Source organism: Zootermopsis nevadensis, unplaced genomic scaffold (genome assembly GCF_977971745.1).
Source record: "Zootermopsis nevadensis isolate Lab colony 2312 unplaced genomic scaffold, Znev_1.0 Znev_ptg000017l, whole genome shotgun sequence".
In the NCBI taxonomy this organism is placed as follows: Eukaryota; Metazoa; Arthropoda; class Insecta; order Blattodea; family Termopsidae; genus Zootermopsis; species Zootermopsis nevadensis.
In genome coordinates, this window is record NW_028259149.1 from 11,130,603 (window position 1) to 11,143,605 (window position 13,003).

Genomic DNA, 13,003 nt, shown 5'->3' on the forward strand with positions numbered 1-13,003 from the left:
ATGCAAGTCTAGATAGATTGGGACTCCTGAATCTGCTTAGTAGAAGATTAATGCATTTTTTATAATAATTCTTACAACCATCCATTCATAACAATATTATCAGCCATGTCTAATTCCTGCATCTCCATCATACATTTATCAATGTAAGATACTTAGTTGAAAGCCAGGTATAACAAAAGATGTATTCATAAATTATCATTGTTCTTAACTGAATACTTGAAATGAGATGCACGTTTTGCCCATGACATTTAATAACCAGAATTATACATGAATGCCATAAGTTTCTACTGGCTTTTTCTTCTTCTTTGTAATAGAAGAGTTGGAATAGTTTTGCTGTTGGTCCGGAATGTTTCTGGATGCTCAAACTTTTGAGGCAGGAGGGTAATGCTCTCTGATAATGTCGTTATATATAATTCTCCATACCCTTATGACATCATCCCAGATGATTATCAAAACAATAAAGAAATAATCACCATAAATGTTTGTTTTAAATGGTTACTGAGCGAAGGTCAGTGATCTTCCAGGGCTTCATCTGACAAAAGTCAAATCATGGCAATGTTCCATAAATGTCATTCTATGCGTATGTTTGCTAATTTGTTACATACAGAATATAAATCCTGTATGTTGCCACATTTTAAATTATGAAAGAATATGTCAACAAAACCTCATTATGTCATGAAAATATAATTTATATTTACTTAAGTGCTCAATTTCCATTCATAGATTCCCAATATAATACATTCTCAGATGCAGCTTCAGATTTTGGCTGTATTATTATGTTTGCAATTTAATGTTTATACGAGGCGCGTCCTCAAAGTAAGTTTCCCTGGGGCCGTTTACAGAAACAAAACACAATTTCATGGAAATATTTATTGCAACAGATACAGCAAGTGTCCAGCTATTTTTCAACATATTCGCCACCGGAATTGAGACATTTGTCATACCGTGGGACCAACTTTTGAATACCTGTGTCGTAGAAGTCTGCCGCCTGGGATTGGAACCACTGTGTGACAACCATCTCCGCCTCTCTGTCATTCTCAAAACGCTGACGCTGACCGGACAGGAATTTCTTGAGGTGTAGGAAAAGATGGAAATCACTGGGAGCGAGGTCTGGGCTGTAGGGTGAATCATTAAACACCTCCCAGCTGAACTCCTGCAGGAGACTTGCTGTCCGTCGAGCCGTGTGCGGCCTAGCGTTATCACTGACCGCACTTCACAGTCGGCGGGAGCTGGAATAAGAACCTCCATCTTCAACAGCTGCAACGATGCTACTGTGAGAACGCGGGAGGTGCCGTTAGTGCATGCGCCATGCTACGTCATTGCTCTATCACGTACGCACAGTCGCTTCGCGCAATATAAGGTTTGCTAGCTGTGGGACGAGTGGGAAACTTACTTTGAGGACGCGCCTCGTATATATGAAACTGTTTGAATTTATTAGTACATTCAAGACCCATCTCTGTGCAATTAAATAAAACTGACCTATTAGTTTCTTCATTTTGGATTTTGTCCATTATTAGTTGCAATATTACTTATTTTCAACAACTGAACATTTTGAAATATGGATCGATCTTGATCTGTCGGTTGGAGCTCAGCCTACTAGATTCAGCAGAGTAGGTATCCATCTTTTATCCTGAAGACAAAGACCCATCCTTTGAAATGTGTTGAAACTGCAATTGATGATGGACAAAGTTCAAAATGAAGAAACTAGTAATACAATACTTATGTCAAAGACATTTAAAGATCCTAGCAAAAATGTTTAAGAAGCTAATCTCTATCATAGTAAAAGCATTTTACAAAAGAATTGCCATCATTCATAGAAAGCCAAAATATTTACATAACAGTGGAATTACAACAGAAGCTACAGTACAGCAGGTCACTATTAACTTGGTTTGTTGGATCTGTTGTTGAACTTTTTCGTCTATGCTACAGGGTAAAATTACTACCTGATCATCACCAATCTGAATATTCTGAGAAGACATAATTAATTTCATTTCCTGAAAGTTTCTATCAAGACACTCTTCCTGTTTTTTAATTAATTGTAAAATTTCATCAGTAATCTCTGATGGCATAGTTACTGCTTTACTGTTCACTTTATTGTCTAATGTGTGAACCAGTTCGTTAAGTTGTCCAAGTATATGATTACTTGGGAGGGAAGCAGCATCTTTCATTTCACTGATAAACTTTGACAGTTCTTTCTCATGTTTGGAAAGAACTTCTGGCACATTTATAGCTATGTTTTGATCTCCATGTTTTAGTACCAACTCTCTTACAAGTTTTCTCAGTTCTTTCATTTTCATTTCACTGTTTACTGAGCTCCCAATTATACCAATTACAGTACCAATTACTGAACCTATTATTGACCAATATTTTGTTCTTTCAGCTTGAGCCCTTTCCTTTTCATGGCTTTCCTTGACTGCTGATGATAGGGTAGCAAAATAGTCCCGCTCCTCTCGCTCATACCTCTGAAATTCATCTACTGCCTTTCTTTCTTCTTTAAGAACACTGTGTTCTTGAGTTACGAGGTACACATATCGTTCTTCCCCTCGTGTTGTTTTATCTAATTCGGCGTATAAATCTTTCAGTTTGCTTTGAATTTCGGATACTAATTTATTGGCTTCTCTTCTTCGTTCTTGTGCGGAAACAAATTTTTTTTCAGCTTCAAGAACCCAGTTCTGTGCAGTTCGAACTTCATCCATACCAGTAACTTTTTCGTACCACTGAAGCAGTTCTCCAAACTTTCTCTTCACCAGATTTTCCGATGTGTTAATTCTGTGAATCGGAGCCGAATTTGATATTAACCTAACTTCACGTGCCAAAACATGACGTGTAACTATAACGTCTGATAAGCGAAGAAATGGCCAAACTCTATATGTTCTTCCTATCATCGTTTGTCTCAGGCCTCTTAAATATCGCTCACGTTTAGCTTGTCATAAGATTCAACACTACCCCGGTAACATAATGCTAAATTACAATACAAACGCAGAATCTCGTTTGTAACACATGCTCCTGTCGCAGATAGGTTATACCCTCATGTGTACGTGAAAGCCACAGGTAAACACGAATGTTTTGCTGTGTTCAAATTTATCTTTGGTGTTTTTTAATCCATGCCGGCTGTTTTCAGAACAGAAGAAAAGTATGTGTGGAATAGAACAGTTATTCTTTTTTATATATAAAATTTTTAAGGTCTTCTGAACAGGCTATGAAACTGCTCTCAAGTTAAAACACATTTTAACCACAAAAGCTAGAACCCAATTCAAGAGGAGTTCATGACAAGTCACACAACAATGTACAAAACAAAATCGGCACAACTTCAATTTTAAGCAAAATGTTTTTAGTGTGTTTTACGCAAAATAGTAACATATATGCTAGATCCAGGGAAGTCGTCAAAATTCAAGGTGAAATTTATTGCAGATGAGATGTGATAGTATTTTAAAAAACTCATCTTACGCTAGGCTTCGTATCGTCTCGTTCCTCGGTCAGTAAATTTTAGTTACGTTCCCCTCGATGGTAGGTGGCAGCACAATACGCATGAGGGTACTTCTCCAACCAACACAGAGTTCCATATCTGATTGCTTGTAATCTGTGGCAGTGAGTGCAGTCGTAGCTGTAAGCGATGTATTGCCCATGAAGACTTTTCGCTAAAACAGTGTTTTAAGGAATTTGTAATGGATGACAAGGGTTGGAAAGTGTTTCAAGATATGTGTCTTTAAGTGTGTTGTACTTTGCGTGTATTAGTAACGCCTACAAAATAGGGAATCTCGCCGTAAACGAGAGGCAGCGCGAGTCCCATCGGTGCTGCCTACCCACCATATTTCTTGATAACTGGCCTGATGCCATGGGTTGTTTTGGAGGTGGGGGCTCAAAAGCGGACCATGAAGAAAGTAAAAAGAATAAGGAGACAACAAAAAGGATAGACGCACAAATCCGGAAGGATAAACAGTTGTACAGAGCAACACACAGATTGTTATTACTAGGTAAATATTTTATCACAGAGCTTTGGGTTCAGTCGTCTAGTTTTGTCAGCCATATTGAGCAAGTAGTTTTGTTGATTTGTGTTTGTACTGCTGCTGATACTTGTTGTTTCGTCTCTTACAAGGTGCCGGAGAATCGGGAAAAAGCACAATTGTAAAGCAGATGAGGATATTGCACGTAAACGGATTTAGTGAAGAGTAAGTTCTCTCATTTACTTTCTTGCTTGATAGCCTCTAGGATTATCATAGTTCATAATTTAATTTAACCACGTAGTAATTATTCCAGGCTTTGTTCTAAGTTGTCTTTTTTTGTGTGTTACCTGAATTGTAGCATGTCAGAAGTTGGTAAATGTACTTGTAATATCCAGTTTTGTCATGTTATTGTAGTTGTCAGTCAACAACATTTGAGTCATTCTTATCCTTCTGTTTTTGACAAGATATAATTTTACTGACAGTACTTTGGTTTTTATTAATATAAGCAATGGGACATGTTCTGGATTGTCTTATTGAACAAAACTGTGTGTTCTGTCATTGTAACACAACCCTTTTAAGCCAAAGATTATTTAATAGTTTAGTCCCTCCTACTAAGAAAACACAACATGTCTCTGATAGATCTGTTGGTTAATGCTGTTTAAGGAAATTACTCAGATTATATGAAGCCCATAAATACACTTTGGGCAAAATGCAAGTTGATTATTAAAGCATGTGGTACAGAACATAGAGTTACCACCTGACTTCAAAAGATTAATGAAGTTTGAAACAAATTGTTTGCTTATTTTATTTTCTGCTTCATATATTAACTTTTAAACAGCAAGTGGTGTTGGGATGTAAATAGTGTAACCAAATTGAATTACAGTATGGAGTTTTCAGACTGTATGATTATATAAAAGGCTTTTGTGTGTTCCTCCATACTGAAACCACAATTTTTTTAGGTTTAGTATGTACAGTAGACATATTCATCTGGTTGCCCTAAGGGCAGTAGTCATTCTGTCCATGCCCTTTACTCGGTGGGGTCTATTCAAAAAGGAGCCAGAGATGGTGAATATTTCCCTGTGATACTGGAGGGTGGAACATCTTGGCTGTGGTGTGTTACAAGCAGCTTAGTAACAGCTTCTTTGTTGTTATTCACAGATTATGGACATAATCTCATGGGTTACATCAGGAGAAATAATGGCTTCATGCTTATATAAATTAGACTAAAATGCATACTGATGTACAACCTTCTTTTGGGTGCTGGCAAGCATGTTGAAGTTGACTTGTTATGATTGTTTCAAAGGTCCATCCTGTCTGTATACCCAGGGCCAAAGTGAGGAAGGTCTGGAAGTAGCTAACCTGCTTCATCCTTGCATGTTGAGGCAGTATTTTCAGATGTGTGAGAAACCAGTATTCCTTACTTTCTGAATTGAAAGATGATTTTTTGCATTCCAGTAGGGGTTCTTCACACTGTCATGTTGCCATTTAAAGTTCTTCACATCTTGTCGGAAATTAAAAACACACAAAATATGGATAGAGACATCTGCTATATCATATTCTTGCTAACAGTATGAAAGCAGAAGATTTTGTAGGACTCTATAAATAAAAATTAATTAATGACTGATTTGAGGGTTAGGTAGTTTGAATGATTTTGCTAGTTGTTAGGGCCTGAAAGTAAGTCAGTAATGCCTGTTACAGTATTTACACATATTATATTAGGTTAGGTCTAGTTACCATAAATGAAATCTAAACTGTTTGCCCGGTGAAGTCGATATGGTACGTTAAATTGGATAATGTGGCACATTTTCCTTCCGTTTGGTTTAAACATTATTTGTAATGCTGTTGAAATGGTTGGAGTTTTAGGAGAACTTATTTTGCTTTATTTTGGAACAGTTTTTCAGATGGTTAACTGTGCACTTGAGTAGTTTTAGCACTCACAGATATTACATTGTTACTGTTGTCTTATTTATGTGTACTGATGCTAGCAGAAACATAATTTTAAAATGTTTTCCCAGTGCCAAAACTCAGGGAAGCTTAAGGACACTGAATGTAAAGGTTTATGAATTCTAAACTTTGACATTAGATTGATGTTAGTGATAGGTTGTTGGAATTTATGGGCCATTGCTTGCTTTTGAAGTTGACTCATTTTTACTTCAGGCTGATGCTTCCCTGTTTTAATTCATCTGTTGTTCCCGGGTTAGCAATTGGCCAGAACTTCTGCTTCTTTAAAAGCTCTACTTGCATGTCAGTGCAGTCTGTACTATCAGATGAGCATAGTGAACCTGAATTTATTTATGTGTTTTTTCATGCTGTTTGCTCATGGTGGCACAGTGTATGACATGTAGTTAGAAAGATATTGTCTATTTAATCAACTATTATCATACAAATTAACTTGTGGAGATGGTTTCTACTGTGAGTGCTGATTTGTCATGATGCTGTATGCATCTTTTGTGATAATTTATGTAAATTCACTCCAGGTCTATCATGCCTATGCCAATGATATCGGTGTCAGTCATTGATTATTGCAGCAGCTAAATTTCTTTGCCTCTAAGGACAGTCTCTTGTGTCATTCTTGTGCTCAGAATTTCCTTGCTAATGGTGTCATAACATTGATGTATGATGACCACACAAGGGCACACTTTTATCATGTGCAAGCTTACCTCTTGGTGTGGAAGATAAAGGTTTTCAGGCTGTTCAGTGTGAACATATGTGCCAGTATCAATATGGGTATATTAGTTGTCTTCAAAAGGCCGCATTTGTATCGTTTGTTTCATGAGGTTTTATGTCTACATCATGAGTATTCTTTCTTTGGTTTTGATATTTTCTGGCAAATGTATTTACATTTTTCATAATAATAGGCCTTGTATGTGTGATGTGTTTGGCTACGTAAATATGTGCTTTATTTTAAAATAAGCCAACAGCAGTTCTGCAGTTTATTTTGAAATTTAATGTGTTCAGGGACTGTTGTTTATTAGAAGCATATCACTTGTGCATGTTGTAAGCATCATTTACATTTTCTTACATAATTTAACTTCATTTGTTTCTGTTGAAAGAACTGATTTGAAAAATGCAAAATTGGCAGGATGTTGTTTCAATGCTGTGTTGGTAGCATTTAGTGTCAAAAGGATAAATAATGTGTCACGATGTACTCTTAGGTATAGAAGTGGATACTTTTGAATGCAAAGTCAAGAATGGTTAATCTCATTCTGAATTGTTAATTTTAAAAATTATTAAAACAAACCATGGGTGAACATTAACATAGGATGAAAATGGGTAATGAATATTGCAATTAATGATCAACTCTTAATCATCTGTGAAATGTGTAATAGCAAACATTGCTGAATTTACTTCCTTTAAAAGGGTTTCACATCATTGAAATGTCAGTGTATCACCACTGAATGCAGTGGATTGCTGAATATATTGCAGGTTTTTCCAGTGTAACAGGACATTTTTGACATATTAGTTTGATGTAAAATGGTGAATACAAATTTGTAGGTGTCACATTACTGATGACAGTCAGCATTTTATAATAATTTAGGCAATGTGCAAAAAGGATATTTTTTTATAACAACTAACCATACTTTTAATTGTGATGCTCACAATGGCAATTGAGTAATTCAGAAATTAGTTTTATTGTTGAAGAGAAACCAACATTTAAATATTATTTTTGAATAAATGTGTCTTGTACTATTTTTTTTCTTTCTAACAAGAAATTCCAGTGTTTATCTGTCTTGTCATGCTTGAGCATAGATTGCCAGTTGAGCCTCTCTATATCCCACTGTAAGTTCTGTGATTCCACAGTTGTTACCTTCAGAAGCCAGTTATTAGGATGAGTCATTGCTGTGGTGACCATTTTGATCATTTTTTAGCTAGTAATCTTTGTCATGGTCTAGTAGCAGTTGTTTAGATCCAGAAGTGTAATACAATATTTTTTGTCCTAAGAGTGTGTGATTGTTGTTGAAGTGAGTGTGTACATAGTTTTTTTATTCAGTGTTATGTAAAGAAATAATGAATGTTTCCTCCCTGCTGCAGTGGTGTACTAAGGAATGTGCATATTTACATGTCAATACTGAATAAAATTTTCTCCAGTGATCGGCTGAGAAAATTTTATTGAGTTATGTCGCCGCGAAAGCTTCAAATCATATGTCAATACTGGTTAGACATTGTACTATTTCTGTTACATCTCCAGATATGAATGTCATGACATTTTAAGAAAAGAAAAGTGGTTCCATAACTGTAAGAGAAGTGTATTTAATTTCTGAGGGTTCTGAGCTGGCGGCTGATGGAATGAAGAGAACGTAGTCAGCATCCCAGATTAAATGTCGTTTTAGAAGTATATTCAGAATGCGATCAGTAATGAAGCTAACCAAGGGCCATCAAATGAAATTACCTTCTGAGATGAGGAGGAGCAAGATTTTTAGTCAAGAAGCGAAGATGCAACTAATGAAGAAGATGAACATGAAGATGACCCCCTTCCCTCCCATTGTGTAGTTCATGGACAAAAAAGAGACAATTTGTCCATTGAAAGGGAAGCTCCCACAAAGCACTTATCATTCAGAATCACCAATAATACTCCAGGAACATGCTGGACACTTAAAGTCAATACAAACATTACTGAACAGACAAATTTATGTTCAGTGCTAAGTTAAGCCAGACAAACCATTAAATGTTATGACTAATGAAATTGAGCAGATCAGGAGTCCTTTGTTTTTTATATGTCTGTGTATGGCTTACCATATTTTGAAATGTTCTGGATGACAGAAACACACAAGTTGCATATGTTATGAGTCAGGCTGTAAAGTGCAATTGGTATTTTAGTGACAATTGAATTCATGACTGGCATTTTTAAAAGTTTTCCAGTTGATGAGAGTGTGTGTGTGGGTGTTCAGGTATTCCATTTAGAGGAAAGTAGGTACTGAAAGTATGTGCAGAAGAAGACAAAAAGGTGAGGCACAAAGTATTTGCTGTTGTTGCTTGTTCTGGTGTTTTCGTGGCAGCTGAATATGGTCATATCTTCTCGGGTGATCAGTGAGAAAATGCACATCAACATACAAAACAGAAGCATCTTGGTCAGTTTTGATGGGCGCTCTCTTAAAGGTGCCATTATTGGTTACCATCCAGCTACTTTGACACTTGAAGCTGGGATTATGTGTATGTTCCTACAGGTTCCTATATCAATCTACTTTCTTTGCAGTGGGCAATACTGTGATCAGACAGATGGGGTTACAGCCACTTGCTTCCATTGTGGCCATTTTTTGCATGGAATATTTCAAACATCAGGAATTACTCTTGGATCACAGAATATAAAATCTGTGGCATGGGCCGGCATTGCAATGATTTTTGCAGCCTGGGGCATATATCTCCCACCCTTTTCTAGTAAGTAGTGCCAATATTGCTGGGGTGTCGGTTGCCAGATTGTACTCACATTTGATCTTGTTGTTTAACTCTTCAGTGCAAAATTATTGCCCTTGGTGTTGCACAGTATTCTTTCGTTTCCCATTGTGAACAATTTTGTGGGGCGTGTTCATTCACCATCTTCCATACAACAGTATGATCGAAAAGTGATGACCAGCAGAAGAGAGGAAGGGTGATTTAACAAAAGGAGAAGAGATTTTTTTTTCCCAAAGCAGGAGTAGACGTAGGATCTCTGCTTTTAATTAAGATGTTTTCCGGGATTTTAGATCAAGATCAAACATCCCAACGACTTTAACAGAGACATGGGATTCGCTCTGATTGAAAGTCAGTCCTTGCATCCGGCCAGAAACCAAAATTGTTTTGGCACGGTCATAAGAAACCAGTGGAAGGAATGGCAGCTATCTTATCGGATTGTCCGAAACATAGATTTTGTAATGACTTTCTTACCGTCGACTCTGCTCACCCCCCCCCCCCCCCCCCCTTATCTGCTCACATTAAGGGCACTGTGGTCTTCGAGAGCTGATGCGGGAATAAATATATCGGGCAGTCCCATCACTCATCTTAACAACCCTAACTATGTGCGCAGAGGCAGTGTTTAAGACGCTGTATATTAATTTCAGTCCCACATGGGTAGTCGTCTGTGTTGACTTTGGTGTTGTGTGGCGCTCTTGATGCTGGAATTCGCGAGTGTGAATTGCCTGATGTCAGAGAAGTGGAAATATTGTTCTTCCGCTCACAACATACTAATATCGAGCGATGTCTATCACAAGGTGTGTTGTGTTAAGTGGTTTAGCACTGTGCCGTTGTTGAGCTGAAGAAGAAGTCAAGACACTTTGCCCTGTACGGCCAAACAGACTGACTGGATGGGTCTTCATATCTGGCAAGGAAGAGGAATCCTCGAAGAAAACAGTCATATTTATTTATCAGGGCAAAAACTTTAAGTTGGTACTACCGTATCAGTGCACATCGTTCTTTTGCGGGAGTATTCCAATATGCGTTGAGAAACGGTGAGATCGGGAACAAAAGAAGTTGATATCCAGTACCCCATTGCTGTATTGCGGTTATTTGTTATGGCTGTGTTTCCGATGGACTCAGTAACTGCACCGTACAGAACGAAGATCATCTCCAACAAATGATACCATTACATTTCTGTTTTATTGGTGTGGTGATGTAAATGCCCGACTCCTCTCCTTAAAAGACTGCAAGTTGTATGCCATAAGGAAGGATAAACTGTCTTACATTTAAAGTGAAAGCTGCAGGAAGTTTGTGTCAGAAAAAAACAGTGTGTGTCCGGAAGAAATATGACCGAAGTTATTATCACTGGAAACTGAAATTGTTCTCAGGAAGAAGAGGCCAATGTTTGAATTTCTCCCAGTTCGGGATCAGTTAGATGTTGACCGCATGGAGGAAGTTTGACAGAACCTGGACAGAAATCCGAGACGAAAGATTCGGATCACGGTCAAAGTTCTGAATCAGCTCTTGGAAGTGCCAACACACTGGAATAGATGTAACATTGGTAACGCTCCGTGGATTCCACATATCCGGTCCAGTGCTAACCAGACTAAAATAGCAGAAATTTTAAGGATTACAAAGTTGTATCGTGACGAAGAACCGAGTGCTCATCCACATTCATTCAGTAAACAATACAAGGTCTAGTGAAAGCAGTAGTGTAAAAATATATCGCGGTAGTTGGCGCACTTATGGCAGAGTATTGAGTCATGTGACTTACGACCGGAAGTAATTTTCTCGTAGTGCATTGCGATGTACTCTATGACGTCAGTATTAAAATTCCTTTATTTGCGTTACCATTCATTGCGCACCTGCCATGCCTGGACTGTTGGGAGTGGGGGTAGGCGGGCTTATTTCTGAACTGATACGGCAAAGAATCCTTAGGCAGGACCTGCACCGAAGACGCACAACATGGGTGCGACGTACGGCGCATCGTGCAACAGGTCCAAGACTCTGTCCTTCGGCGTTGGCTATTGCGCTCTTCGGTCTAGACCACTGCTTCCCAAACTTTTTTTCATTACCCAAAACCGCTTATCAGAAAGTCATTTTTACCCAATGTAGGTAAAACACTAACTGCACAGAAATCGTATATGACACGTGAAGAGAGATCGGTAAAATATAGGAAGCAAACAATATGTTTGATGCAACGTCTTTATTTTAAACATCTATAAACATTTTTAGCAGCCACAAAAATTTGGTAATTGTTCACCATGAATATTTCATCACCCAGGTCCCAGCTAATGAGTATAATGCTACTGCTCCATCTTATTTACTAGTTCCGAAAAATTGGGAGGAATTGGAGACAGGGCAGACCTTACATCGTATTCGGTGTTCCTCAAACAGTTTTGTGCTCTTTATGAAGGCAAGAGTGGAAAATCCTACTTCATACATGTAGGTGCTCGGAAACTGCAATAATTGCATCACGGCCTCCCCAGCTACCACTGGTGGTACGCGAGCCAACTTTGAGTGGTACGCAAACTGAGTAAGAAAATTAAAAGATGATATTACGTAAATAAGTTTTCACTGAACGCTTTTGGTTAGTGGTACATTTAGTGGTACGCCAGCGAAAAAGGGTGAGAACCCCTGATCTAGGCCATTGGCAAGTCCAGCTGTTCTTTCTTTTGCAACGCTAAAGACTCACGGAGGACTAAGTTTGTGAACGTTATAACCCTTTTTGATCATATATCGCATGCAGTCGAGACCTGTGTGTGTGTATTGGAAACGGAATTGAGTACTTTTTGTACGTGTTATTGTAATAGAGTAATTAATTTTTGCACATAAATGCATTGACCACGTAAATGACACTACTGAATGATGCTTTCCTTGGCTGATAAGAGTACATTTATTTTAGTATGGTTCTACAGATTTTCGCGATCGAGTGGTTAGCATTCCTGCTTCGTGTTCGGGAGATCCAAGTTTAAAACCTCGCCCCAGATACCGGATATCCTGACTTTTATATTGGTTTTACTCAGCCCCTCAGATAAATGCCGGAATAGTACTCATTAGGCCAGGACCACTTATATATCTTTTCCAGTCTTCATTAATCATCCTGTAATTTGATGCTATTGATAGCATCGTTAAATGAACAACACAGTTTGCTAGTACAGAGCCAGTTATATGGTTGAAGTAAACAGCTCGGCATTTTCACTGTCAGTAATGTCGCATCGGATACTATGTGAATAAACGCGAGAAGGGTTTGCTCAGATGTTTTCGTCTCGAGTAGTAATCAGCTCTTACCATGATACGATATGCTTGTACTACTTGAAATGAAAACATTGACTGAAGAGTGTTTCTTTACGTAATCTTCCGTGTCTCTCCAGGAAAGATTACTTTAGTTAGAAAATTTATTGTTTCTTATGTTTACCTTCTTGTATACTTTAAAATTTAAGAGTAACACATTAGTGACGGAAACCACATCAGAAGAATGTTTTCATCTAAGATTGTAGTTAGCCATTCCGCCAGTCACCTTGAATACGTTGCCGAGAAAGCACGTAACTTTCCTGTTTCCGCAAACTATTTACGCTTTTCGTATATTGAGCTTTTAGGTGTTTTCGGACGTGGTATTTCCATTAGCTGTTGAAATTCATTCCAGACCGATTACCTCAGGTTTGCCATTTCTTCATCTTACGTAGGCC

The 13,003-nt window shown here is 38.0% G+C and overlaps 2 protein-coding genes across 2 annotated transcripts in view; one reads left to right on the plus strand and one right to left on the minus strand.

Moving 5' to 3' along the window:
• Positions 1-668: 668 nt before the first annotated feature.
• Positions 669-3,472, minus strand: LOC110833991 (mitochondrial potassium channel). The gene has a single exon (XM_022072670.2). It carries the CDS (start codon positions 2,883-2,885, stop codon positions 1,812-1,814), a length of 1,074 nt encoding a protein of 357 aa, XP_021928362.1. The 5' UTR covers positions 2,886-3,472; the 3' UTR covers positions 669-1,811.
• A 92-nt stretch (positions 3,473-3,564) lies between these two features.
• Galphas (G protein alpha s subunit) overlaps positions 3,565-13,003 on the plus strand; it is a 57,653-nt gene continuing 48,214 nt past the window's right edge. Inside the window, exons 1-2 of the mRNA XM_022072669.2 lie at positions 3,565-3,974; positions 4,097-4,169. Coding sequence (XP_021928361.1) covers positions 3,836-3,974; positions 4,097-4,169 — 212 coding nt within the window. The 5' untranslated portion in view covers positions 3,565-3,835. The remainder of the gene's footprint in view (positions 3,975-4,096; positions 4,170-13,003) is intronic.